This window comes from Echinops telfairi, unplaced genomic scaffold (genome assembly GCF_000313985.2).
Source record: "Echinops telfairi isolate 266 unplaced genomic scaffold, ASM31398v2 ScPeMD7_7407;HRSCAF=8445, whole genome shotgun sequence".
NCBI classification, from domain to species: domain Eukaryota; kingdom Metazoa; phylum Chordata; class Mammalia; order Afrosoricida; family Tenrecidae; genus Echinops; species Echinops telfairi.
In genome coordinates, this window is record NW_022111307.1 from 4933815 (window position 1) to 4960768 (window position 26954).

The 26954-nt window shown below is 44.6% G+C and overlaps 1 protein-coding gene across 4 annotated transcripts in view; it reads left to right on the plus strand.

Annotated features, from left to right (window-relative positions):
• Nucleotides 1-351: 351 nt before the first annotated feature.
• Nucleotides 352-26954, plus strand: part of MASP1 (MBL associated serine protease 1) — an 84381-nt gene continuing 57778 nt past the window's right edge. For 2 of the 4 annotated variants that reach the window (XM_004713410.3, XM_045296432.1), the window contains exons 1-2: nucleotides 356-515; nucleotides 9168-9399. In XM_004713410.3, coding sequence (XP_004713467.1) covers nucleotides 511-515; nucleotides 9168-9399 — 237 coding nt within the window. In that variant the 5' untranslated portion in view covers nucleotides 356-510. Of the gene's footprint in view, nucleotides 516-9167; nucleotides 9400-26954 lie in introns of all 4 variants that reach the window. The other 2 variants (XM_004713409.2, XM_045296431.1) reach the window with 2 other exon arrangements.

Sequence of the window (26954 nt, forward strand, 5' to 3'; positions counted from 1 at the left end):
ATTGGTGTTTCTTTCCTGTGTCTTGAAGAAGAGCAGAAAATTATAGCCATCTGGCAAAGGAGACTAAAGAGAAATTAGACACTGTCCCCCTACACACACACACACACACACACACACACACACACACACACGATGCACACACCAGTTTGAGCCTCTCAGTTCTTTTCTCTCAAGGCTGGGAGCCAGCCCCACAGGAAAAAGGCAGGAACTGGTGGAGCAAATCATTTAAGGGAGAAGACAGATTCTGTTCTGTCAGGTTCCTCTTGAGTGTGGAAGAGCCAGTCAGAGGAGAGAGGGGAGAGAGGAAAAGACAGAGGGAGAGAGGGGGAGAGGGGATCTGTTGCAGGCAGGGGAAGGCGTGACCTGAATGGAGAATGCCAGCCAATTCCAGAGACACACAGGGACCTCAGAACAAAGATAAGGCATCGCTGACAGCACACCGGGGACAAGCTCGCCTACAAGCCACACTGAGGACCGGGGCCAGGCAACCAGGACCCACTCAGGCAGAAAATGAGGTGAGTGACAGGGTGGAGCAGGGCTGAGGTGCTCTTTCAGAGACCAGGTGTCAAGTAGCCCAAGAGGGTCTGACCTTGTCCCCCTGAGCAGACTCACCTCTGTGTCCTGTGGGTGGTGGTGAGGGGGTTTCTCATCAACCCCTGGGGCTCTGCGAAGGGAGATTGGCACGAGGTGCCTTTTCTGGGACTTGGGAGACATGCAACTTGACCCGGCGACTGTGAAAATCCTGCCCCGTGCTGCTGAGGTTCAGGTTTCGCTGTGCCAGCACAGGGCGCTGCCTGCTGGCGGGTGGGGTGGGGAGCCCCATCCTGTTGCCTTCAGAGCTGACTTCCACGTTGCTTCCCTGCAAAGGGCAGCGGTAGATCGCTCCCCACACTCTGTGAGTGAGAGATGTGTTTGTGTGTTTATTTCTGCTGACCGGAAAAGAAACCAGCTTCCCACAGCTTAGCTCTGTGGTTTCTTAGACCTTCCGAAGTTTGCCAGTTGAAACCTCAATTTAGAAAAAAACTAAAACCTGTCCCCATTTTACAGTTCCTTAGAAATTTCTGCATTTCTCCTTGAAACCAGAGGTAGCTGGTGGGATGAATCAGGATATAAGTGGCACCAAATGGCTCTTAAAGGGCTACCACAGATGTGGGGGGAATCAAATCAAAAGATGCGCCTTGGGCTTTCTGACCGGAGCACTTGACATTCTAATGGGTTGTAAGCTCTCCAGCCTGCCTTCCTCCTGAGCCTACATTGAGAGTTGCTTTATCCTTCCTACCAGGCAGTCCTTTACAATGTTCCTCGGAGTCTCAAAGTCCAACCACTCTCATTATTTTTGTGACTTTTAAATGTTCATGTTGTTTAAAATGCAATACAAACAAACAAACTCCCAAACCACCACTCTTCCTCTGTGTGAAGTCCCCAAAACACCTCTTTCCCATTAATTTTGTGTGTCCACTTGGGAAAGCGTTTCTGTTTGTTTCTGTCCTGCAAAGTCCGCTAGCAATTGTGCTGGGTCTGGAGGAGATGGGGGGTTCCAGCCCCTTTGAACTCAAATGACCTATAGTTCAGAAAGACAGTAAAGTCTTTAAAGTTATCTCCATCATCCTATTCTTGCTAAATCCATTGTCTTTTTAGACCTGCTACCCAGTGCCATTATCCTTTCCTGTAAGGTAGATGGGGCTTATAGCCATTCACAGGGAATGATAATTTGACTGACCTCAGCCTTCCTGTCCTCCATCCAGATCCCTCCCTACCCCTTTGGCCCAGCCATACCAACCCACAGGGTGGAATAACAGTCATGGGTCTTTGCATATGCTCACTCAGCCTCAACTGAGAGCATCCCCCGTCCCCCACTTTAGTTTGTACCCAGAGCTCCCAATTGTTCAAGCTAGTTCAAACATCACCTCCTTTTCCTGGGCCACCAGCCCCAGAGGGAGCATCCTGGGTGCTGTCTCTGCCTCCTATTGTCATGGTAAAATCTGCTTATTTCAATGTCTCTCTCTCTCCCTACAAGAATGAGCTGCCCTTGAGGTAAGATCCATGTCTGATGCATATTTGTCTGCCCAGCACTCAGAGGAGTATCAGTTTTCTAGTAACAAAAACACCCCAAATGTATTGCCATCTAGTCAATGCTGACCCATAGCCACCTGTATGCGAGAGTAGAACTGCCCCTGTGGGTTCTTAAGACTGTAACTGTTTATGAGCGCAGAAAGCCTCGTTTTTCTCCCTTGGAGCTACTGGTGGTTTCAAATGGCTAATCTTAAGGTTAGCAGCCCAATGGCTAACCACTACACTACCCGGGCTCCATTTCCTATTAGGCCCTCGATACATACTGGTTGAACTGAACTCAATTGTTCAATAGGAAAATAACTCAATTGAGAGAGAAAACAATATTGATAAAGTGCTCTACTAGAAAAGTCTCTACAGGAACTTGTCTTCTATAGATAGAGTACCTTGGCTTTTGTAAAGCACTTTCATGGACACGTTTTCACCTGGTGATCATATTACAGATGAAATAAGGATTTACAGAGAAGCAGCTATGCAAATTGCCCAACACAACGTTGAGGGTTTTGTAGAGATCCAGGCTCACACTTGGGCCTTAGGGCTGCAAGCGCAGGGCTTTTTCCCTACTCTATTCCACCCGGTTGTCAACTGAGTAATCATTCTACACCATTCAATCCAGTGGCAGGCAATCCTGACCATATTAAAATCACTCGTGGTGCTTTAACAGCTACCAGTGTGCTGGCCTTCCCCCAGACCAATTAAAGCAGACTCTCTCGGGGGAAGGGGTGTGGGCATTATTAGCATGTTTTTAAATCTCCACAGAAAACCATGGGTTTGATGAATTATTTTTCACAGAATTAATTGCTTTGGCCAGATGCCTGGATACTATAGAGGCATGAACCCAGCTTCCTCTGTGAGCTTTTGTTATTCCTGTCTTCTGTTGAAACTAATTTACCATATGGTATTGAGCATAACAAGTCATCGCGTGGGATATCATTTCATCGTCTGCCAAGAAAGGATGCTGTCTTAGAGATGTCCGCAGTCCCTTAACTCCAATACTCAAAACCGTTGAGTCGTGGCGTTGCTTCGGTTGGAATAGGGAAAGTGACAAGAGCAGGCAGGGAGTGCTCTTTGTTCCACAACCATAGATATATTGAGGCATTTTCATGGGGTCCAAGCAGCCCACTCCTACTTAGACGAGCTCATGAAATCCCATCTTTATATGTTACATTTGACATTTCCAGAAAATGTAGCTAACTTCTTTGATTAGCTAGGGGTGGGGTGGAGCTGTAGATAGCAGGTGTCAGAAATTGTACAGCCAGAGTCTGGGAGATAAGAAGCCAAACACATTGCGTGAGTGTGACAGAGAATGAAAGCTGTTATTTGCATCTTTCGATTTGCTGCTTAAAGGATGGAAGCCAGCAAGCATATGCCCAAGCCCATAACACACGCGGAGTTATTTGTCTCAAATGTTTCCACCCGTTTGGAGATGCAAACGCAACAGAACAGAAAGCTGTGCAGGCCTTCTTCCCACACTGACCAGTCTTCTGCCACAAAAGGCACTTCTGAGCCAAAGACGATGCTGTCAGTGAGCAGTCCTTAACAGACCCAGCCTCAGAAGGTTAGTGTCTCCACAGGGGTCTGCAAAAAACAGGCATGGAGAGAGCTGACCTTTCAGCCTTGCATAATCTGAGTGCCTCCAGTGCAGGGCAGTTCAGTTTGGAAAGCAAAGCTCATTCCTAACCCCAGCCTTTCGGGAAGCGGCATGATGGAGTAATCATCGTTAATGTTTGCCTTGGACTGGACGGTTCACAAAGGGGTTTCCTTGACACTGATAGACAGCAGCCCTGGGCGACATCACTGTTATCACCATTTCACGGGCAAGGAAACTAAGACCGTAGACCGTGTGTGATTTTCCCAAGGTGGATCAGATAAATAAAGGAAAACGCTGGACCCGACTTCTTCTGACCCAGGACCAGGGGTTCTCTCCTCCCAAGCAGAATTCAGCCCCAGCTCACAATCCTGTTAACACGGGTCCCTTTTCCTTATTTGAAGTGGGGCTGCCTGGGTCTGGCAAGTTGAATGTCTAAACACAGCTAAATAACTTAAATGGTGCGATACTTTCCTTCTCACTCCCTCTGAGGCTCTCCCTGCACAGATTAACGTTACAAAGACATATTGACACTGACTATGGGTATAAAATGCCTTCTTAATGGCATCAAAGTGGTTGCTGCTAGATAGGGCTTAGAAAAAATTTAAATACTATCTTCTTTTATTGAAAAAAATAATACATTGTTCTCTTCTAGATAAATTTGAACCTTTTACAAACTCAAAAGTAAAATAAAAAAATACTCATCATGGTAAAGCATTTATCTGCCAAACAGAGGGTTGATGGTTCAAATCTACCCCAGCGACGCCGTGGCAGCAAGACTAGAAAATCTGCTTCCATAAAGATTCGGCCAAGAAAACCTGGTGGGAGAAAATGCACAACCGAGTTAAAAATTCTCATGGAACCCAGATTTTCTGGAGCTTTGGAGGCTGATGAACCCTAGAAACAATTGCCTTCAGATAATCGTCAAACCTTACACCAAAATATGCCCCTGGAAGTCTTCTTAAAGCCAAACAGTAGTTTGAAAAATGTCTGCCGGGAGGCTTGTGTGATTTTTCAGCTGTCTATTCAAGGTGGGTCAAACTGACAAGAGAGAGCAGATGGGTGGATTCGGTGGCAAGTTCAGGCGGCAGTCAGTTTATGATAGTCAGGGAGGAACAACTCAAACTCCGAGGGCAAGCATGGCGGCGTGACAGGAAGGATGTAATCACTGCCATTGACCTGAACATGTGGAAACTGTTGAATTGGTGTATGTTCTGATGTGTGTTTTCTCAACAGCCGCAAGGATAAAATAAAATCTTAAAACAAAAAATGAACCCCCAAGGGAGTGGGAAGCATTTTCCTTTTAGAATGTGTGCCTCTCCGGTTGTGTAACCATGTTGCTGCGGAGCCGACTCATGGTGCCCCCGCCTGTGTAGAACGGAACTGCACACCACTGGGTTTTCAAGGCTGAAAGTGTGGGTCGCAGAACACGAGGCCTTTCATATGAAGAACCCTGGGGTAGATTTGAACCTCCAACTTTTAGGATAGTGGTTCAATGCTGAGCCATTTGCCCCACTGAGGGACTTCCTAGCAAGTTGGAATTCTTGTCTATGTTGCTCATTGCCATGTCTCTAGCACCTATTCAGTGGCTGGCACAAAACAAGTACGAAGTGGTTGGAATAGATTATTATTTCACTTCAAAACTATAAACTATACAGTTGTACTTTTTTCAAGACAGATTTGTTTGTTCTTCTGGCAGTTCCAAGGTACTTTCAATGTTCTAAACCAACACCATGATTCAAATGCATCAGTTCTTCTCTGGTACTTCTTATTGCTTGGCCAGTTTTCATATGCATGGCAGGCGATTGGAAATAGCATGAGTCAGGTGGCCCTTGGTCCTCCAAATGACATCCTTGCTTTTTAACTCTTTGAAAAGGTCTTGTGCAGCAGGTTTACCCTGTGCAATGTGTATTTCTTCTCGGTTTTGAGTCATCCTCCATCAGCAAATGAAAGTCCCCAAAGCTTTACTCCAACCACATCATGAAGACCCATCCGACATTGAGGAAGCGACTCTTCCCCGGTTGTTCCCAAGCCAAGGGGCTCATCTTCGGCACTCTGACAGTGTTCTGCTGCCACACATAAGGTGTTCCATGGCTAATCTTTCAGAAGTGGACAACCTATTCTTCCCAGTCTCTTCTAATCTGGAAGCCCAACTGAAACCTGTGCTTCATGGGTGACCTTGCTGGCACAGGAAATGCTGGTGGCATAGCTTCTACCATCATCACAACATGCATGTGAGCACAGCATGACACACTGTCAGATGAGTGGTGGCAAAATGATATGGGGATCAGGTGACCCATTACCATTTGCTGAGGAAAGGAAACATTGGACACAGCCTCAATCAAACATCAATGCACGATGTGGTTCACTGAACAGGGGTACCTGTGTATGATGGAATTCAGCAGAAGGAGACACTTTTTGTGTACTGATGTGGAAAGATATACAAGATAGATAATGCCTTGTATCAAGAAAAACTAGGAGCATCACAATGAAGAGAGGATAACACCAATTTTATGAAAGACATAACAGGTGAAACACACAAGAGATGTCTGATTCGTCAGAAATAGATCTGTAAGATTAAGTTTGAAGTTAATCATTTTAGAGATTGGAGCTCCTTAGCTAGAAGATGGTGGAGGGAAGACATTTTACTGCATTTCCACTTATACTTCTGTCATTTTGAACGGCCTGAGTTTTTATCAATTTAAAATTTCAATTAGCCAGAGAGAAAATCATTTCATTTAATGCATAATATAACGTGAAAAGTAAACAGCCCAATCCCAGAGGCCTTCACTCAGTTCATAATAAAAGACTTTTTAACAAAGAAAAACATGAAGCAGTTCTACTCTGTCACCTGATGTCACGACGGATCAAAACCAACTCAGTGGCGCGCAAAGCAACAAAATTTACTTTGTATACAAATTAATAACCTCTGTCCATATTATCTTTCTGGGTATATAAACAATCACATTTTTATAATTTATGCACACACATACGAATACATGCGTGCAGACACAAATACACACGTGGAATCCTTGAGCAGTGCAAATGATCTGTGCTCAGCTCCTCATCTAAAGGTTGGCAAGCCCACTCTGCTGCAGAAGAAAGGCCTGGTGACCTGCCTCTGTGGACTTGAAAACCCTCGGAGGCACAATTCCTCTGGGTAACACAGGAGCTGGCCGTGAGTCAGCATCAACTCCACAACAAGTGGTTAGTCTAGGTCCCTTACATATACCTCTCTGGTACTCACACGAACCCTGCAAATTAGGGATTATAATCTCCATCTTACAGATGAGGGCACTGAGGCTTGGAGACACTAGTTACTCATGATTTCAAAGCCAGTAGGTGGGAAAAGTACCCCTAACTGTAAAGGGTGTGCATAAAGCGGTACAGTGCGATACTCCCTCTGACTGAGCCAAGGAGCGATGGAATCGGACAGTGGAGGAGTGCCTCATAGGCTGGGAAGCTTTTGAAGTGGAGGGTGGAAGAGCACTCAGACAGGTATGGAAAGGCATAGCAGCTCCCAGGGTGACGGGAGGCCAGCCCGACTGGTATCGAGATGAAGCTGAACCCCAGATCAGTGTGCCAGGTCAAAGATGTCCTCAAAAATCATGCAGGGAGCAGATAGATGCTCTTCCCTGCAGGAGCGGTGGAGTGGAATTGTCACATCCGTATTTTAGGAACTCAACTTTTGTGGAAGATTGCTAAGTGTTATAAAGTGAGGGATAATAGGCAGGAAGACCAGTTAGGATGCCTTAGCAATAGACCAGACAAGCCAGTTTAAACTGAGTACTGAGGACTTGCTGGAGAAGAAGATATGATTTTCCAAATTGTAATGAATAGAATAAATAGGACTTGGTAACTACTGAATGTCACGTGAGAGGGGAAATGTGATAAATTTTCAGGCATATGCAAATAATAGGTGATCATCCTACTACTAGCAATATGAAATGAGGACAAGGTCCTGTTAGGGAAGAGAGTGGGGTCTTTAAGCTCATGGTCCCTGGCTCTTGCCAGGGAGGAGTGGGGTGTTAGATGTCTGGAGTTTTGAACAGCCTCAGTTACTCTACCTCTTTCTTGCATCAGCCACATTTGGCATATTCTGTCACTTTTATTGGGTTGCCCTTGGTCCTTGTGCAACCCTTTTTCCTGTCCATGATCTCTGGAAATAAGTTACAAGCCTTTGGCCCTGTTCTTAGAACTCTTTCCAAGAGGGAAAGAGGAAAAAACTTGTTTTGCTCATGCTTTCTTTATTCAAGATTTTTATGTGCATTAATCAATTTTGTGGTGAAATACTTGATTCAACTGAATATATCTCGGTTAGGCACCCCAGATGTTATCACTGAAAATAATACATCTCATCCCCATATTAACAACCAGGTGTCAGCGAGGTGCTTCTGACTGAAGGAGACCCCCTGTGTGTCAGCGTAGAACTGTGCTCCACAGACTCCTCAGTAGCTGGCTTGCAGCGGGAGATTCTCAAATCTTTCACCCGAGCGTCTTCTCACTCACTGCCATCGATGGGGTTTCTATGGGACAGGATAGAGCAGCCCCTGCGGGTTTCTGAGGCAGTCACTCTTTGCGGGAGCAGAAAATCATCACTCAGGGACTCTGATTCCGATTTCACCATGCTTTTGCTACTTACTTTTTTCACAGAATGAATCGAGAGTTAAGGAAGCCAAACTGGTGAAATGATAGCAACTCTCACCTGATCATAAAACTCATATGGCCCCCCAACTACCAGGACCCCAATATTGCCTTGCAGACCTGGTTAGACCAGATGAAGCACAGCGGGACAGATCGGAATCAGAAACGCAGGGAATCTAGGACAGATGAACCTCTCAGGACCAGGGGTGACAGTGGCGATACCAGGAGAGAAAGGGGATGAAGAATGGGGGAATGGATCACAGGGAGCTATGTATAACCTACTCTCTGGGGGACGGGCAGCAGGGGGGTGGGTGAAGGGAGACCCCGGACAGTGTAATATGATACAATAATAATTTATGAATTATTAAGGGTGCATGGGGGAGAGGGGAGGAGGAAGGGAAGGGGAGGTGAAAAAAAAGGAAAATGAGCTGATTCCGGGAACCCAAGAGGCAAGCGAATTTTGGGAATAATGAGGGCAACAAATGTATAGATGTGTTTTATACAATTGATCTATGTATTGTGATGAATTGTATGAGCCCCAATAAATTGATTTAAAAAAAAAAAAAACCTCATATGGGCCACAGTAAAAGGAAATCCAGGAGGGTCCCACATTTGGGACTTTCAGAAAAGCTTTACTATGGTTATCAGATTTCAAAAGAGGGAAACTAGGGGGGAAAAAACAACAACTGAAATATCACTTAGCCACCCCCTCCCCTGATTGCAGGCTGCGTTTGCATGGTCAGAAGAGGGCAATGATTACACAGTCAGTGGCAGTGAGGGTCCAAGGACTGGGGCTCCCGGCTGCTGGTTTCGTTCAATGTTGGGGACCTGTGGATGTAAATAGATTTGCCTTCATATTTTTCAGGTGGCTTTTTCTTTATCATGCTCTGTGCTTCTCACTGCTGAAGGCGTCAGCCCACACCGTGGAGCTCAATGACATGTTTGGCCACATCCAGTCGCCGGGCTATCCAGACTCCTACCCCAGTGATTCCGAAGTGACGTGGAATATCACTGTGCCAGAGGGATTTCGGATCAAACTGTACTTCATGCACTTCGACTTGGAATCGTCCTATCTTTGTGAATACGATTATGTGAAGGTGAGACTCCCCCAGCGGGGCATAGCCCTTGACTGGCAGTTATGCAGCATAGAATAATTAGACTCTGTCTCCCAGGGTAGCAGTCTGGTAACTGAAGGCTGACAATGGCATGTTTCGTGCAGAGCAAAGGGAGAGGTCTAGAAAAGACACCGTAGAAGCTGAAGTTGATGGGGTGTGACTCAGCCAAACACAGCCTCTCCTTTTTCCTTGCATTTGTAAAGACTTTTCGATGCCCACGCCCTCTGCTCAAAGGTCACCTTGAGTTCAACCAACAGAAAAGGGTAGAGACCCTAGAGTAAGCAATAATATCCAGACACATAGCCAGAATGATGTCCAAATGCACAGCATTAGAAAGCACTACCGTATCTCACCGACGGTGAACGATCCAGAGCTTGGAGAAGGTAGGGTAAAGTGCAGCACACGGTAGGAAGTGTGTTTGGATGGAGGGGTTGGCATGAGATTCTGAGAGACCTTGGATGTCATGATAAGGAATTTGGATTTTATCAGCAAAAGACATAGATGGAGGTAGAAGAAACACACCAGCCTGTGCGATCTCAAGGTGTTGAAGGGATCAGGTGTCAGGCATCATCAGAACAAAAAATCTTACCAGAGTGAATGATGGGGGGGAATGCGGAGTGGGGACCCAAAGCCCATTAGTAGGCCACTGGAGATCCCCTTGCAGAGGGGTCTCGGGGAGGAGACGAGCCAGTCAGGGTGCGATGTAACAACGATGAGAAATACAGCTTTCCTCTAGTTCTTAAATGCCCTCCCCACCCCACCCCCACGACCTCTCATGATCCGAATTCTACCTTGCAAGTCTGGCTAGACCAGAGGATATACACTGGTACAGATAGGAACTGGAAACACAGGGAATCCAGGGCGGACCAGTGGTGTGAGTGGCGATACTGGGAGGGTAGAGGGAGGGTGGGTTGGAAAGAGGGAACCGATTACAGGATCTATATGTGACCTCTTCCCTGGGGGACGGACAACAGAAAAGTGGGTGAAGGGAAACATCAAACAGGGCAAGATATGACAAAAATAATCATTTATAAATTATCAAGGGCTCATGAGGGAGGGGGGGAGCAGGGAGGGAGGGGGGAAAATGAGGACCTGATGCCAGGGGCTTAAGTGGAGAGGAAATGTTTTGAGAATGATGAGGGCAATGAATGTACAAATGTGCTTTACACAATTGATGTATGCATGGATTGTGATAAGAGTCATATGAGCCCCTAACAAACCAATTTTAAAAAAAAGACATAGATGGAGATGAAAGATCATGATCAGAAGTGATGTGAAAAATGTATGGAGAGATGAGCATGTAGTGATTTTATTGAGAAGCTACCCAAAGAATGCCACAGGTCTGAAGCGGTTCTTTTTTTAAAGCAGAGCGGAGAAAGGTCAGAGTATTCCTGACAGACAGAATTGAAGCTTGTCTCTAGTTCAAAGAGACATGGAGCCCTCAGATCCCACTTTCTAAGCCTGCAGGACAGAGGGGAGTGCTCCATAAGCTGTCCCATGCCGTAATTGTCTTACAGAGGCCGACAGCGCTTGTTAAACCACTGACATTGCAGTTAGCAGCCCACCTGCAGAATCACTCTGCAAACCAAAACATAACAAAACTCACTGCTCTGGAGCTGTGTATGAATCACAGTAACCCTGCAAGATCGAGGAGAGCTGCCCTATTGGGTTTCTGGGACTGTAATTGTTTATGGGAGTAGAGAGCCTCATTTTTCTCCCACAGAGTGGCTGGTGGCTTTGAATTGTTGACCTTGCGGTTTACAGCCAAACACACATACCAGGGTTCCAAGTCCTTTGGGAAAAGGGTTCATGCTGGGGTGTGGAGGAAGGGACAGTGAGGCTGTACATCTCTTGCTTGCTCGACTGACTCTCTTACCAAATGCTATCCTGGTAAAACCTCCCAGCAGAGGTTTCAGAAGCCTGGGACACATGGAGGCCTCCCTCCGCAGGGAGCTGTGCCCTCAAAGGCTGGCATCTGGCGCTCACATGGACAAGCCATTGCCCATGCTCTTGCCAATACATGCCCAGCTGAGCTTCCCTCTGTTCCTAATATAACCTTAGCCAATAGATGGATTTTCTCTGGGCTTTTGGCACGATGATCGTGGAGATGGGCCATGGTTTCTAAGGTCTTATATTCATTCATAGAATACCAGAGATATGTTGGGTTTTAGAGACCATCTGGTTCAACTCCATGCAGTTGGCAGAGGAGAAAACAGAGGTCTTTCTAAAAGTAGTTACCGCAGCACCTTTGAAAAATTATAGTTTGAGTATTACTGCTGTAGTCAGTTCCGCTGGACAGATAAAGATGAAAACCCAGAATTCATGTCCAGGTCTGTCACTCAGACCTCTAACCCCCAACCCAGAAACGTTTCACATACAGTTGGAAAGCCGCTCGCTGGTTCTGAGTGTGCCATCTACAACTCTTCTACAGCCTCTCCGGCTGTGAATTACAGAGACATCCTCCTTCTCCATCTGGGTTAAAGTATTCATGTGCCATGAGTCAGCCAAATGCACTCCCAAAATTCTGTGTTTTCTACCCATTTGTTCCATGACAGGAAGAGAGGCGATGATTCCTAACTCCTCTAAAATCTCAGAATTCTACTCTCAATCCAAAAAGTTCCTGATGATCCAGCCAAACCTTCATTATCCTACTCAGGATAATATCAGTGACATGTAGCAACTGTCCTTTCTCAAAGTCCCATGGTCACAAGCCCTCCAATCAGTGTCTGCAGTATGCTGGGGCTATCTCTGATAGCAGGTCATTTGAAGAGAATTTGTAAACTACCATGCCTTCACCATCCTTTTCCAAGCAACTTTAAATAATATTGGTTTAAATAATAACTTTAAAAAATAATATTGTTTTACAGAATCACATCCCTTGTTTTAAAGAGTCTTCTTACTCTGTGACTGAATTCCCCTGACAAGTCTAACAAACAAACAAACAAAAAAGCAGCTGCCAGTGAGTTGATGCCAACTCAAGACAACCCCGAGGGGGTCAGATAGAGCTGATTTCTCAGAGGTAGACCACCGCATCTTTCTCCTGACTTGCCTCTGAGTGGACTCAAACCACCAACCCTCTTGTTAGCAGCCAAGAGCATTAACAATGTATAGAGTCCAGCTCCTCATAGGAACCCGTTCTGGCTCAGTTGAAGTGCACAAAACACTCTTCTCAACTACGTCCATCAGGGCCGTGGTGGTGGAAGTACCAGAACTGCATATCAACCACTTGAAGAAGAGCAGGACCCCAAGGTTGCCGTCTGGAGGCTCACATTTGATTAACATTCCTCTCCAGTTTGATTTCCCACAGTCTTTGGCTTTCGAGGCGCATGCACATCTGCTTCTTTGGAATGTGGCTGCAATGTGTGCATTCCTGCAGTGCACAGATGAGGGATACGGATCATGGCTTATTAAAGCTGTGGGCAGCCTGACACAGATGATAAATACATAAGACTGGGAGTCAGGAAGCCTGGATTCTGGTTTTTGTTCTTTGCTAATAGTTCATTTGAACAAGTAACTCCTTTCAGAAAGCCCTCTGGTTTCTCCTTTGCCAACTACATGGAGTTGGACCAGATTTCTCTATCGCTGGTATTCTATGAATAAATGTAAGACCTTAGAATTCATGGCCTGACTCCATGATCATCATGCTAAAAGCCCAGGGAAAATCAATTTATTGGCTAAGGTCATATTAGGGCCAGAATTCCACCCCCCAAGAGTCTTGGTACAGAGTCCTTTAAAATAAACTACAATGGGGTATGATTTTGTAGATGCTTAGATTTTTAAGTTGCAATGTTTGGCAAATATTGGCTGTAGTCCAACATACCCTTAAAAATACCTTTAAAATAGTAAGAATACCATTTTTCAGTAGGTACAGTTCCTTTGGTTGAACATCAAGAAGCCTGTCGGGTAAGCATTATACTGTTAAACACAAGGTCAGTGGTTCAGATCTACCAGCCAATTCAAAGGAGCACATTGAGGCTATCTGCTCCCCAAAAGTTGTACAGCCTTGGAAATCCTAGATGGGGTCACTGTGAGCTGGAATCCACTCCATGACAGTGAGTGTTGAGCACGAGCTGAAGTGGTTGACTTGTTATTTTAAAAAGAATCATGGAGCCACAGTTACTAAAGGAAATAGTCAGAAATCAGAACTACTGAAAGAACTGTAGATGCAAAAGCCCCGTTTTCAGGCTCACAGCGTGAGTATGTGTGTGTGCGCTGGCAGAGGAGGCAAAAGTCCCTGCAGCTCTCCTTACTCTCACTCTCTGATTTTTAGTTTTCTTGTTGAATGCATGCGGTTGACTTTTGTGGAAAGCTCATATGTGGTAACTCGTGTGTACTACTTACTATTAAGCTTATATTCTTGATGCTTCCAATATTTCTTCTGTCTTTTTCATTGTTGTTCACGTTGTTCCACTTTTATCTTTCTCACCTAGCCCACCAGCCGTCTTTCTCTTTGTGGCCCATTCTCTACATACCGTCAAGGAGATCTTCTTAAAGTAACGCTGTGATTATATCCCTCTCAGATGCCCCATTGTCTGTGGAATGAAGCCAAGAATCCTACTGAAGAGCTAGCATAAGCTAGACACTGCCCCAAACACTGGGCCAATAAAGGAGAGCATCACGTTTGTTAGTGTGTGAGGACACAAGTGCATCATCAGTAAATCAGGGCTGGATTCAATAACTCAACTGATATGAGTTAGTGTTCAATTCTGGGAGTGATGATTTCTGGGTGATTAGAAAAGGCTCTGAAAGAGATGATGTCTGAGATAAGTCTAGTGAGGTGAATAGAGGAGTGCAGCTCCCCAAGCAGGAGTTACAGCAGAGTTACCACAGAGGAATGAAGGCTGAATAGGACTGAAATGATGCAGAATGAAGAGTAGACAGATTGAAGTAGATTTGAGTAGTCTTGTTTCAGGGAGATATCAGAGGAAAGTTTAATATTGGCTCATTCTGGGTGTGGGAAGCAAGAAATTAATGTCAACATCATAAAATTTCTGAACTCATCCCAAAATTCAAATTTCTCAATTTCCATAGAAAACAATAAAATCTGGCAACTCCAGCATATTCCTGCATAGCGACCATCAGCTGACACCAAGTGGAGGTGGGCCTTGGAGATAATGTCCCCCACCATTCCCACTCCCAAGGGAATTTTTTTCATTAAGGTTTTTTTGCATCCTCTTGTACTTTGTTTCTTCTATATCAGAGGAAATGAAACACACCTTTCCCTTCCCCCAGAGGCTCTATCAAAAGAGGGAAAGATGATGTGTTAGGCTGGGTTGACTAGAGAATTCAGTTACATTCATATATGTGTAAGAAGGAAATTTATATAAAGAAGCTTTATTATCAGGAAAACATCCAGCCCAGTCCAATTCAAGTCCGTAAGTCTGATACTAGTCCATAAATCCTTCTTCAGACTCACTCAGTCACAAGCAGTGATGTAGAATGCAGGAATATCATAGGCCAATGGGTGCAAAGTCTTATGGTTCCAATGGCAGTGAACACATCTCCTAGGCTCTGGAAGGTCTCAGAGTGACTTACCAGAAGGAAGGTGAAGGGAGAGAGAAACAGGGTCCACCCTCCAGAGAGTCATTTTTCTTGGTTGCACCTCCAAAGGAGGTCATCAAGTTGGAACCTGATTAACAGGGTAAACTCCACCCATACCTTCTTACAAGTGCTGTGTTGGCACAAAAAGCCTAACTCTCACAATCCACTCCTGGCCATCTTGACACTTGTATACAATGCTATCTAGTCATATATAACTTTTAAAGCAATGACAAAAGTAAAATCATATTTGTACCTAACTGAATAAAACCAAAGTGCATATAACTCAACATGTGCCAGCCTCGTTTAACATAATATTCTGTAAGTAAACAAAACAAGAATATTCTATGCCTAACAATTGCAGTTATGTAAACACCTATACCTTAATCCTATAATTCTATCAACATATTCCCCCACCTATGAAAGTTTGTAAGCCAGCTACTTCATAACCTTAACCCCTCCCCCCCGCCCCCTATTTGGGGTATCCAATTTCTATATTACCCATTTATATCAATCTAGTGCTCTGAGACAAGCATGTTCTTTGATGTGAAGAAACTTCATTCCAGTTGGAACTTCATAAGTCTGCATCCATAAGCAAAGTCAAATCAGGACAGGCCTTACATAAAGTCAGCAGCAATATGTACCAATCCACAGGCTCAAAAATCTTATCTTCATCTAGTTGGGTTCTGGTCAACTCAATGTGGACCGTCTTGCTTAGCCTCACCAGGTTGCCTATTGGCCATCTTGACTTTCAACCGTGCATTCCATTACAAATTCTTAACAACCTTAGCCCCCTTGGGCTAGGTCATACTACAGGCTCAGGTTCCACTCAACCCCTCAGAATTCAGACCAGCCAACCACTCTGTCTTTTCCTTTTGTCCCTGTGAACCAAGTCCATGGGTGTCAGTGGCCAGACTCAAACCGTGTCTCTATGCAGCTTTTCGCCCACTTCCACTCAACAAGTAGATCCAGGTGGTCAACTCGCTAGCATTTCAGACTTCCCACGGGCTCTCTTTAACATTCAGTCATAGAGAGGAGAGTTCCTTCATGGATCCAGATTTTTCAAGCTTTGGGAACAAACCTCCAATTTCAAAATTCAAAAAGGCCATATGGTTCCTTTCCCCCCCTCTTCAGTCTGCCACAGCTCTCTCAGCATGTCTTTTCAAATGCAAATATCCAGAGACCCCAAGGCACTACTGGGTGGGGCTTATCTTTTCTAGGCATTCTTTGCAGGCCTGTCTAAGCATTCTTTGCAGGCCTATACCAATTGACTGTCTGAAGGCAGTGGGCTTACAAACTATTCACAGTTCCCAATAATCATTTCTATCACACATTATATCAATAACACTAGTTAGAAGAAATCAATATCATCCTAGTAAAGTCAGATCCTAAGCACAATTCTTAAAACAGTCTAATTCAATCCTTTTTTTATCTAAACTATCCAATTCATATGCAATATGGCCTTCAACCTCTGGCTGCATCAAGCCTGGGCCAGGCCTCCTGTCAGCCATTCTGACTAAGCGGCTTGGCCTCAGAGAAGTTCAAAGGAAGGTTTTGTCCCCTGAGCTCAAAATTTACATTTATCACATTCATTTCACCATTTCAGACCAAAATAACAAGAGACAACTTGTAGGTATCAAAACCTTCTCTTCCCATGTTCTTTCCAGAAAACAACCCAGGACACTGCATGGGTATAGCTGATCTCTGGCTAGCCAAAGAAGAAAAACTGTGAGAAGGCAGAATTCAGACAAACTTCAACTGCCATCTTCATAATTAATTTCTCTAGTATCCCATCCTCAGGCACCATAATGTGTTAGGCTGGGTTGACTAGAGAAACAAATCATATATGTGTAAGAAGTAAAGTTATATTAAGAAGCTTTATCAAGAAAACATCCCAGCCCAGTCCGACTCAAGGGCATAAGTCTGATACTAGTCCATAAGTCCTTCTTCAGATTCATGCAATCACAAGCAATGGTGCGGAACAGAGGAATGTCACAGGTCTTGTGGATCTGATGGTGGTGGATGCATCTCCAGGGCTCTGGCAGGTCTCAGATTGGCTTGCCACCAGAAAAGTGAAGGGAGAGAGAGGTACTGGCCTCCAGAGAGCCATTTATCTTGGTTGCACCTCTAAAGGAGGTCATCAGGTTGGAACCTGATTGACAGGCTAAACACCCATATCTTCTTACAGGTACCATGTTGGCACAAAAAAACCTTGACTATCACAGATGAAAATATCTGAGAAGTATATATATTGCAGAAAAATTACTGAAAGCATCTTTTAATTTTTTTAACTTTGTATTGTGAATTAAGTGAAGTTTTACAAAGCAGATCCTAAGTTTTACATTCAATAATTCTTAACTCTTTTTCTAATTCATCCATTGCAATTCCCTAAATGGACCATCACTTATTTCATTTTCTCCCTGTAGTTCCTATTTACATTTCTCCTTCTTTTATAACCCTCTGAGCTTTGTCCTTGGGTTAATGCCGCCATTTTGATCTTAAATAGTTGATTATTCTAACATAAGGTGGGTTCAGTCTTAGACCTGAAGAACAAATAAGGACTATAGTTTTGGGGATTACACTAGTCTCTGTCCAACAAGTTAGACTGGTCTCTTTTATGATTTTGAGTTTTGTTCCACATTTTTCTTCTACCCAAGACCTTCTAATCTTTTAACCGGGCACTGTCTAGTTGGTAGTGATAACCAGACACCATCTAGTTCTTCTGGTCTCAGGGTTGGGGAGACTAATGTTTGTGTAGTCCCGTTAGCCTATTGGACTAACTGTTTGCGTCTGTCTTTTGTCACTCTTCTTTCCTCTGGATGAGGAAAGACCGGTAATTGCACCTGAGATTTTAAGACCCCCAAGATTTTAAGACTCAAGAGATGTTAAGAGCCCAGTTGCTATTCACCAAATGAAGATGTAGAACATTGTCTTTGTGAACTATGTTAAGCCAATTGATCATGGTTCCACCTGAGACTATGGTCCTATGTCTGTAGATCCAGCGACTCATTAGCTCAAGGTATTTATTTAAAGATAAAATTTTTAAAGTGAATAGTATTCCTTTGTATTTAATGTGCTAAGAGTCTTTCTGTCTATAGAACACCAGACAGCTTGTTTCACTTTCTTTCTTTCTTTTTGGTTTTTTCTGCCTAACATCACTTGGTATTTGAGTCTATGACCTCCAACTAGAAATGATGACATGGGAGTTGGGACAATGGATAACGTAGTCATCAAAATGCTTAAAGAAGCTTAACCTGGAGCCATATATAGTGGCAGTTAATCACAGGTTAAGTCAAAATAAATAGAAACTATCAAAATGAAGCCATTTAGGTAAATATTGCTATATTGAATACAGTTATGTTGAACTTAGTACTTTGCAAGGAAGATTGCAGGCCTCAAGAGTTATTGAGGCCCAGATGGAGATCTATGGAGGTGGACTCTCAGAAACTGGTTGACTATGGGAGATGGAATTATAGGCTTTAATCCCAGGTTATGATGCAATGGTGGTGGCTACTTTCCCAGAAATGCAAATCAGGAACATGAGGAGGAGTCGATTTTAAAAGATACAGAATTTCTTAAAGTGCATTGAATTTGTAGTACAGTTGGAAATTCTGGTCTAGATTTTGAGACAGGGCTTGATTTGGAGACAAGAGGAGAAGACAATGGTGAAAAGAGCCCCAAATATGATCATTAAAACCTGTGTCTGTCACCATCTTAATGAAAGACCATGGCCAACCTTCTCATCCTCCCTGAGTATTGACTGTGTTAGCAGTGACATAAATTTCATAATGACTCAATACCTTCCTTTCCATTGTGGAAGAGTTTAAACAAAATGATAGACGTAAGTGGAATTAATACTGCGGTCATGGGGCTAAGTGGTTAGGAACAGGCGAGTGAGACTTGAAATCAGGTTCTGCACCCACCTCTTACTGGAAGAGTTGTTCAATCTTGCTAATGGTCCTCTTCTTCTGTTGTGAGCCAAGGATAATAATAATAATGCCTGTGTCAAATATTAATGCGTAAGTACAAGGCCCAACACTCATGTAATAGCTTGACAAATACTACAATTATAGTGGTGATGATATGGATGGTAAACCCCACCCATCACTATCAAATGGGTTCCAACTGCTCCCTAGAGTTCCTGGGGCTGTAAATCTCTATGAGAGCAGACAGGGTCATCTTGCACTCACAGAGTACCTGGGGAGTTTGAACTGCTGACCTTTGGGTTAGCTGGTCAACACTTATGCCACTCTGCCACCAGAGTTTGGGAGACGTAATGAAGTGCTTTCCTGGTATCACTCGACTCAAAAAAATGCCATTTTTTCTAAGCTACTCTGAATGATGGTTCAAATGGCTAATGTACTCAACTGCTAACCAAAAGGTTAGAGATTCATGTTCTCCAAATAGCACCTCAGAAACACCTGTCTACTTCCATAAAAATCAGCCATTGAAATCCCTGTGAAACACAGTGCTACTCTGACACCCGTGAGGTCACCAGGAGTCAGAATGAGCTCCACAATAGCTGGTGACAGGTAACCCGACCCTACCCTTAGCTCACGATAGGACTTTGTTCATGTTAATCTGTTTTGTTTTGTTTTTTATGAAAAAGTACTTTGAGAGGATAGTTCAAATGCAGACCACTCACCCCCCCACTCATTGCCATTGAGTTACTGCCCCAGTGTGTTTACCTTTTAGTAACACAAATTCTATAACAGTTTCTAAGTTTTACCTCATTTAGTTCTCATGGACTATGAAGCTATTATGCTTCATTTACGGAAGAGAAAACTGAACTTTAAAGAGCTTAAAGGAACTTATATGATTCACTACAAAAAAGCCAGCCCTTAAATCCAGGTCTTCCGACCACTCAGTTGTGGTTCTATCGCACCAAGGAGCCCTTCTTGATATGCTTCCTGTCCACACATCATTCTTAAGTCAACACTTTGCCTTTTGAAGTAACTTAGTACACTTTGGAGAAAGGGAAGGTCCTGGAAGGTCTTTGAAGTTCCCGGTGTGGTTGAGATTTTGGTAAGAACTTTCCCTTTTGTCTCCTCTTTGTGAGGGTAAATATTTTGCAAAAACAATAGGAAATGGAGGAGCTGATGCCAAGGACTGAAGTAGAAAGCAAATGTTTTGAGAATGATGAGGGCAACGAATGTACGAATGTGCTTGACACAATGGATGGATGGATGGATGGTGTATTAGTCTGGGTACTTTGGAGAAACAAATCCACAGCCACTCGTGTATAAGAGAGAGTTTTATGTAAAGAAAATGTGCATCACGAAAACATCCCAACCCATTGCTGCCCAAGTCCACAAGTCCAACATTAACCCATTAACCCAACACCAGTCCACAAAGTCTTCCACCTCACAAAACAGAGGCAACGATGCCGACTGCAGGAAGAAAGCTGAGTCGGTGAACGAACAAGCATCTCAGCACTAGCAGGGGTCTCCACACGGCTGCTCCAGCACCCAGGGCTGCATCGGGATAGGTCCATGTAGTATCTCCTTGGGGATGTCTTGTAGGAAGTCAGTCTTGCAAGCTGAAGCAGGGAACTGCTAAGGCAGCTGCACCCGATACAACCATCACAAAACAAGAGACCCGAGAACTAGAAAGGCGAGGCTTCACCACCCATTTATCCCTCCGCCTTTCAATTAGCCCCACATGTGATTATCGGCCAGGCTGGCACAATCAACTAACTCAGATGGATTGTGATAAGAGTTGGACAGCCCTCAATAAAATGATTTTTTTAAAAAGGAAATGGAGCCTGAGCCTCCAAGGATGGAAAGTGCCCCTTTATCTGATGGTGATGCCTTCAGGGCATTCCCTCTACACGGTTGGCCTGGTGAGTTCAGGACAAGAACGGTCCAGGAGGGAAAGGAAAGGAATAGAAACCAGCCTCCAGGTCCTTCTGAGACCTTGGACGCATCACCACTCATCCACCTTCTACTCCCTGTGCTCCTGGCCGCGGACCACAAGGGGGTCCGGTCCGCTCTGCAGCCTGCAGGGTAGGTAAGAAATAAATCTTTCCCAAGCCCTCCTTCTCCTCCAGGCTTGACTCCTCAAGCATGTCGTTTCTGTGCAGCCTCTGTGTTTACTTAGAGCAGGCCCTCGACCTTCAGGCTACTTCGGATCCCAGCTTCCAAAGCAGCTCTGCTCATTCTCTGGGAACTGACAGACGGGGCTTGCTCCAGGAACCAGGAGGAGGAAGAAGGGCGTGGGCCCACAAGGAAATGAGAAATGGATGAATGCTTTCATAAATTCTGCTTGTAGTTCCCAGCAGGATTCTTCCACGCCAGAGAAGGTCCCAAACGCCTCTTCTAGCTGATTCAGGAGAATCAGGAGGTGAAAATGAGCTTTGGGAAAGTGTGAAACTCGTTTTATGCAGGAAATGCAAAGGGAAAGAGAAAGAAGCTCCGCTTCACTGGGGAAGAGAAGAGAGAACAAGAGAGTGTGAGGTAGGAGGGCTGTGGAGTGGGACTGCAAGAAGGGTGTGTGTTTACATGCATGCTTTTTCCAGCCTGTTCTTGGGCGAGCTTTTCCTGTAAATGGTAAAAGCACAACTTGATGTCAAGGGAAGGTGCCAACTTCTTGCTTTGGTATGCTCATAGAGAGAGAAAGCAGTGGGGGAAAGGTATTAATTTATTCACTGAATCAGTAAATACTCATCGAGTGCCTGCAATTTACAAGAGTTCAGAATACAGAGGTAATTAAAATAAACAAACCTCTCTGTACCCATCATGCTTCCATTGCCCTGGGGGAAACAGACACCAAACACCGAACATGATCCATAAATAAATAATATTTTAAAAATAAAATAAACCCAACTGTTGTGAAGTCAATTCTGACTCATGGCAACCCCATAGGACAGGGTAGAATTGCCCCTGTGGGTTTCTGAAACTGTAAATCTTCACAGGAGTAGAAAGTCTCTTTCTCTCAGTGGTTCCAAACTGTTGACTTTGCAGCTAGTAGTCCAAGGCATAACCCACTAAGCCACCAGAGCTTCTAAATAAATAACACAGTGAATAGTAAAATGACTGGCAAAGAAATTAAACACAGCAAGGTAACCAGCCAACCAACCCACCACCATCAAGTTCATTCCAACTCCCAGGCACCCTTAGGATGGAGTGAAACTGTTCCATCGAGTTTCTGAGACTGTGACTCTTGACAAGGACAGACAGCCTCATCTTTTGTCGTGGGAGTGATGCTGATGAGTTCCACCTGCTGCCCCAGTGGTAGCAGCATAAAATTAGCCCACTATGTCAGGGCTTCTTATAGCAGGATAAAGGGGACCCCAAAAGCCCATTGTCCATCTAGTGGAGTTATGCTCATTTGTGTCAGGGTAGAACTGTGCTCCATAGAGTTTTCCGTGGCTGATATATTTTTTTTAAGTACATCACCTTTGGACGGGCTCCAACACCTCCCTTTCAGTTAGCAGTAGTTAGTTAAGCATGCTAACCATTTGCCCTACCCAGGGACTCTTAGTTGGGGTAGTGATTATGATTTTAAAGGTGATCAGGCCTTACTTGGAAGATTACATTTAAACAAAGATTTCAAGAAGACAAAGTTCACCGTGTCATTTTCTGTGGGAAAAGCACTCTGACCAGAGGGAACAGAACATGCGAAGGCCCTCGGGTGGAGGCGTGCTGGGTGTGTTTAAAGAACAGCGGGAAGGGCAGGATCACTGAGCAGAGGACCGGTGATACAAATGGGAGATGAAGACAGACAGGTACCAACACACGGGTGGGAAGCAAGGAGGATAGAGCCAGAGCAGCAGGGGGTGCTGGGAAATAGGGTCCTTCCGGAATGCTGATAAACCAGCACAAAATGTACAAGCTGCCTTTATACCCAGTTGTTGCTCACCAAGTAGGATGTTGTCTTTGTGAATTACCTTGCCAATTGACCTTGGTGTCCCAGACACCATAGTCCTGACCCCAAGCCCAGCAATTCATTCCCGCAAAATGTTTGGTTATAGTTAGAAAGTTCTCATTACTTTGCATCATGATGTATCAAGTCACCCTACTGATGTCACTGAGCACAGAGCTGGGAAAAGCACCATTCACCATTCAGCTCTAATAGGCAGTCCCAAACTCAAAAGCACAAATCATAATAAAACATAAAAATAATGAGAAAGGGATGGATTTTGTATGATTTCAAAAAAATAGAATTGATCTAATTATGAATTTATGAAACTTAATTTTTAATGATAGCTAAGCTGTGTTTAACAACAGGGTTGCAGAATGCCCCCCAAATTTGAAAATTTGTTCTTGCTGGAACCCCGATGGCACAGCAGCTTAACCATTGGGGTGCCACCTCCAAGGTCAGTAGCTGGGACCCACCAGCTGCTCCCCAGGAGAAAGATGAGGCATTCTGTTCTTAGAAAGAGCCAGTCTTGGGAAGCCTTACAGAGCAGTTCGACTCTGTCCCATAGGGCTGCTAGGGGTCAGAATCAACTCAGTAGCCCTGGGTCTTAGTTGGATTTGACTCCAGCCCACCACTTGGTGGAGAGGTTAAAGCGACACACAGCAAATGAACGAGGGGTAGAGAGGTAACTAGAACTCCGGTTGCCTGTTTCATAGCCCTTGCTAGTAAGTGCTCTGGAAGGATTCCCAAGTCAAGATTTAAGGGTGTAAGTGAAGCCAGGGGTGGGCAGATCCTAGACAGTCACAGACATGCCAGCTTACACCTTCTGGGAAATCCTCCCCATGACTTCTCCCAGAAGCTCCAAAACCAACGAGGTGCTGTCGAGCTGGCGCCAATCCCCTGAGGGTCAGAGTAGAACTGTGCTCCGTAGGGTTTTCAAGACTGAATTTTTGGAAGAAGAGTGCCAGGCGCTGTTTTGTTGTGTTTGTTTTTTTCAAAGCCCCCTTGGGTGGATTTGAACTAAGAACCTTTTGATTAACAGCCAGGCTTGCCAACCCTTGGCACCACACAGAGCTTGTCTAAACACAACCGACCACCCCCCTCATAGCCCCCACCCCCCACCCCCCCTACGTGAGGCTCACACACCTTGAATGAGGCTGGAAGAATACAAGGACCCTTTGTGTTCTTCAGTCCTTGAGCGATTTTCCTACCCTGCAGGGTTTGGGGTCCAGCCTCACAGTTACAGAGGGATTTGCATGTGAATGAGTCCAGCTCCAAAGTCCCAAAAGGGGCGGATGGAGGAGTCTGAGCCATTCACAAGCCAAATAAAGTGTTAATCTTGCCCTGACCCTCCCAACCCATCCAGGATTCCCACACTGTCCCCCACCCCCCACTCCTACCCCTCTTCCCCTGAGATGGTGGGCACTGCCAGCTTCCCACCTGCGGGATGCCTGCTCCCTGGGCTTGAGGCAGAGCCCCCTCCCCAGGCAGCTCTTTCTTCTCCCCTGGCCTATGCTGCTGGGAGACCATCCCGCAAATATACAATCCTTCCTGGCAGCAGTGGAATTCTTAAGTTTCCTAAGACCTGCCAGCTTTTCTTGGGACCTCATACTTTTTATGGTATTGGGCATTTCCATGTACACAATACCTTATTAAGAGCTTGCCTGGTTCTGTTAGGAGGTCTTTACTCTGATTACAAACCCCAAAGCCAACCCACTGCCATTGAGTGGATTCCAACGGAGCGAGCCCAGGGCTGCCTTTACAGCATCAACCCAAATGCACACACCTGGAAAAACCATTTGAAGCCCCAACTATAAAGGGATTCCTGTCCTCTTGCCGATAATGATGACTTGTATTACTCGGGTCTTCACCAAGAAAATAAGGACGCGATCCTTTGCCTGCCTTCCGGCCATCTCATTCCTGCTGTTAGGAGCCTTAGTAAAGTGCAGAGAGCCAAACACCCCTCAAAAGACACGGACCAATAAGCAGGCTGGACTGCGGGCTCTTTCAGGATTCTTCTTTGAGTTTCAGATAAGAGAGGTGAAACCTGGAAATCACAGGTTATCCAGGGACACTTCCATTCCTTAATTCCTCAGACTCTGGAAGTCACTTATTCCCGTCACAGCTGGGAGCCCTGGAAGGTGTGGTCTCAGGTGAGTGGATTTCCACAGTTCACTTTATCTCACTGATTTTCTGAGAGTGATTTCCATGTAGTAACTCGTGTCATATTCACAACAATCCTGTGATATGCATGCTATTATTTTGAATATTTTACGGATGAGAAAGCTGACCAATTCAAGTAATTGCAAACAGCTACTAATTGGTGAAGACTCATGTAAAACCCAGAAAAGACGATGCCCCACCCCAATCCCCACGATCCAGTCTCAGTCAGGGATTGCAAGTAAAGAAACAGAAAACTGGGATATATATATGTTTCTCAAATATATATATATATATGTGTGTGTGTGTGTGTATACAGCAAGTCTCACAATTTGATTCAATCTTTTGGAGAAATCACAAAAGGGTAGAGATGCTCTTAAAGTTCCCCTTATTAAATAGCCTCTCTGTGTATGAGAACTTCAGAGAGTTCATAGAAATACAGAATTCAAAGACGATACATTTTTGGCACTAACTTTTTGAAGCACCTTTGCTTATCTCTTTTTTGCTTTCAGACTCTTGTAATCTCTCCCATTACTACTAATCAATCTCTCTTCCCACTCTCCCCCCTCCACTTCTCTCCCCACCCCCGGCTACACACATACTCTCTCTCTCTCGCTCTCTCTCCTCTCTCTCCTCGGGCCAAAGTCTATGGGAATCTCCTCTGTCTCCCCTCAAACATCCTCTTATACTTCACCCTCCAGACCTCCCGTTCACAAAAACTCTCCCTTGGCATACAATGCTGTATGTAAATTGTAGTTATGCTGCCTTTCTTGCTTGTTTTACCAGTGCTGCATTTTCATTGTATTGCCTGGTGTTGTTTATATTGAACGGAAGAAGAGTGTTAATGTCATTTTCAGCTCTGTTGATGCCTGCAGACTAGAAGAAGCAGAGAAGGTAGCAGAGTGTGGAGGTGCACACCGTGTCCTATAAGGAGGTAGCGGGTCGGAGAGAGAAGGATTGGAAGGGAACCCCGAGCATCGAGACTGGGTTAGTTGGCCTCCTCTTTGTGCTCTGGTTGTGGGTCTACACTGGCTGATTTTGTACCAGGGGTAAAGCTAGCGGAAAGAGACTTTGGGCGCAAGTTGTCCAAAGGGGAAAAAATCAATATAAACAGAGGGGGGAAATTACTGTCATGCCACCAAACATTATTAGCCACCAGTTGCCAGTTCCCATCAAGGCAACTTTGACTCCTAGAAGTCCCATGGATCAAAGGGCTTTCAGCGAGTGGTCTTATAGAAGGAGATCATCAGGCCTCTTGATTGCCAGGCCATTCTTCTGAGGAGCCTCTGAGGAGACTTACTATCCCAGTCTTTCAGTTAGTACAGGAAGACCTTGAGCATTTGTACCCATCAGGGATTCCAGCTTTTGTTGGGAGTTAGCTCTACTTTCTTCTGCTTTTTATTGTGATGCAGTAGGTTAAGCAATGGCCTGCTACTCATAAGGTCACCAGTTCAAATCCACCCCAGCAGCTCTGCAGTAGCCAGCTAAGGCACTGTCCTTCTTGTATTTACAGCTTTGGAACCCCAGGGTCACTATGAGTCAGAATGGACTCTCCAGCACAGGCTCAATATGCAGCTTTGTAAACATAGTTGCAATTATATATTTCCCCTGCCTTTTCACTTAATATAATCAACTATGGATGTTTCCACTTCATTGTAAATTCTCTATGAATATGTTAATGCTTACCTAATCTGTATAAAGGTGAGATTAATTGAACTAGTCCCTATAATTGAATTTTCATTGTGTATCTAAAATTCTACTCTTAAAACTGACTGCTATAAATACCTTTGTTCATAAAAGCTTTTCCTATACTTGGAACTTTTCCTCTTAGTTTATATTCCTAGATAGGAGGTCAAGGTCAGACTTTTCTAAATGATTGACGACTCAAAATTATCTGATCTATCTTGGGATAAAACAAGTTTCCCATCTTTAAAGCTAATTATGAAAAGGTGGTGTGACTTCTTGCTAAGGGTGTATTC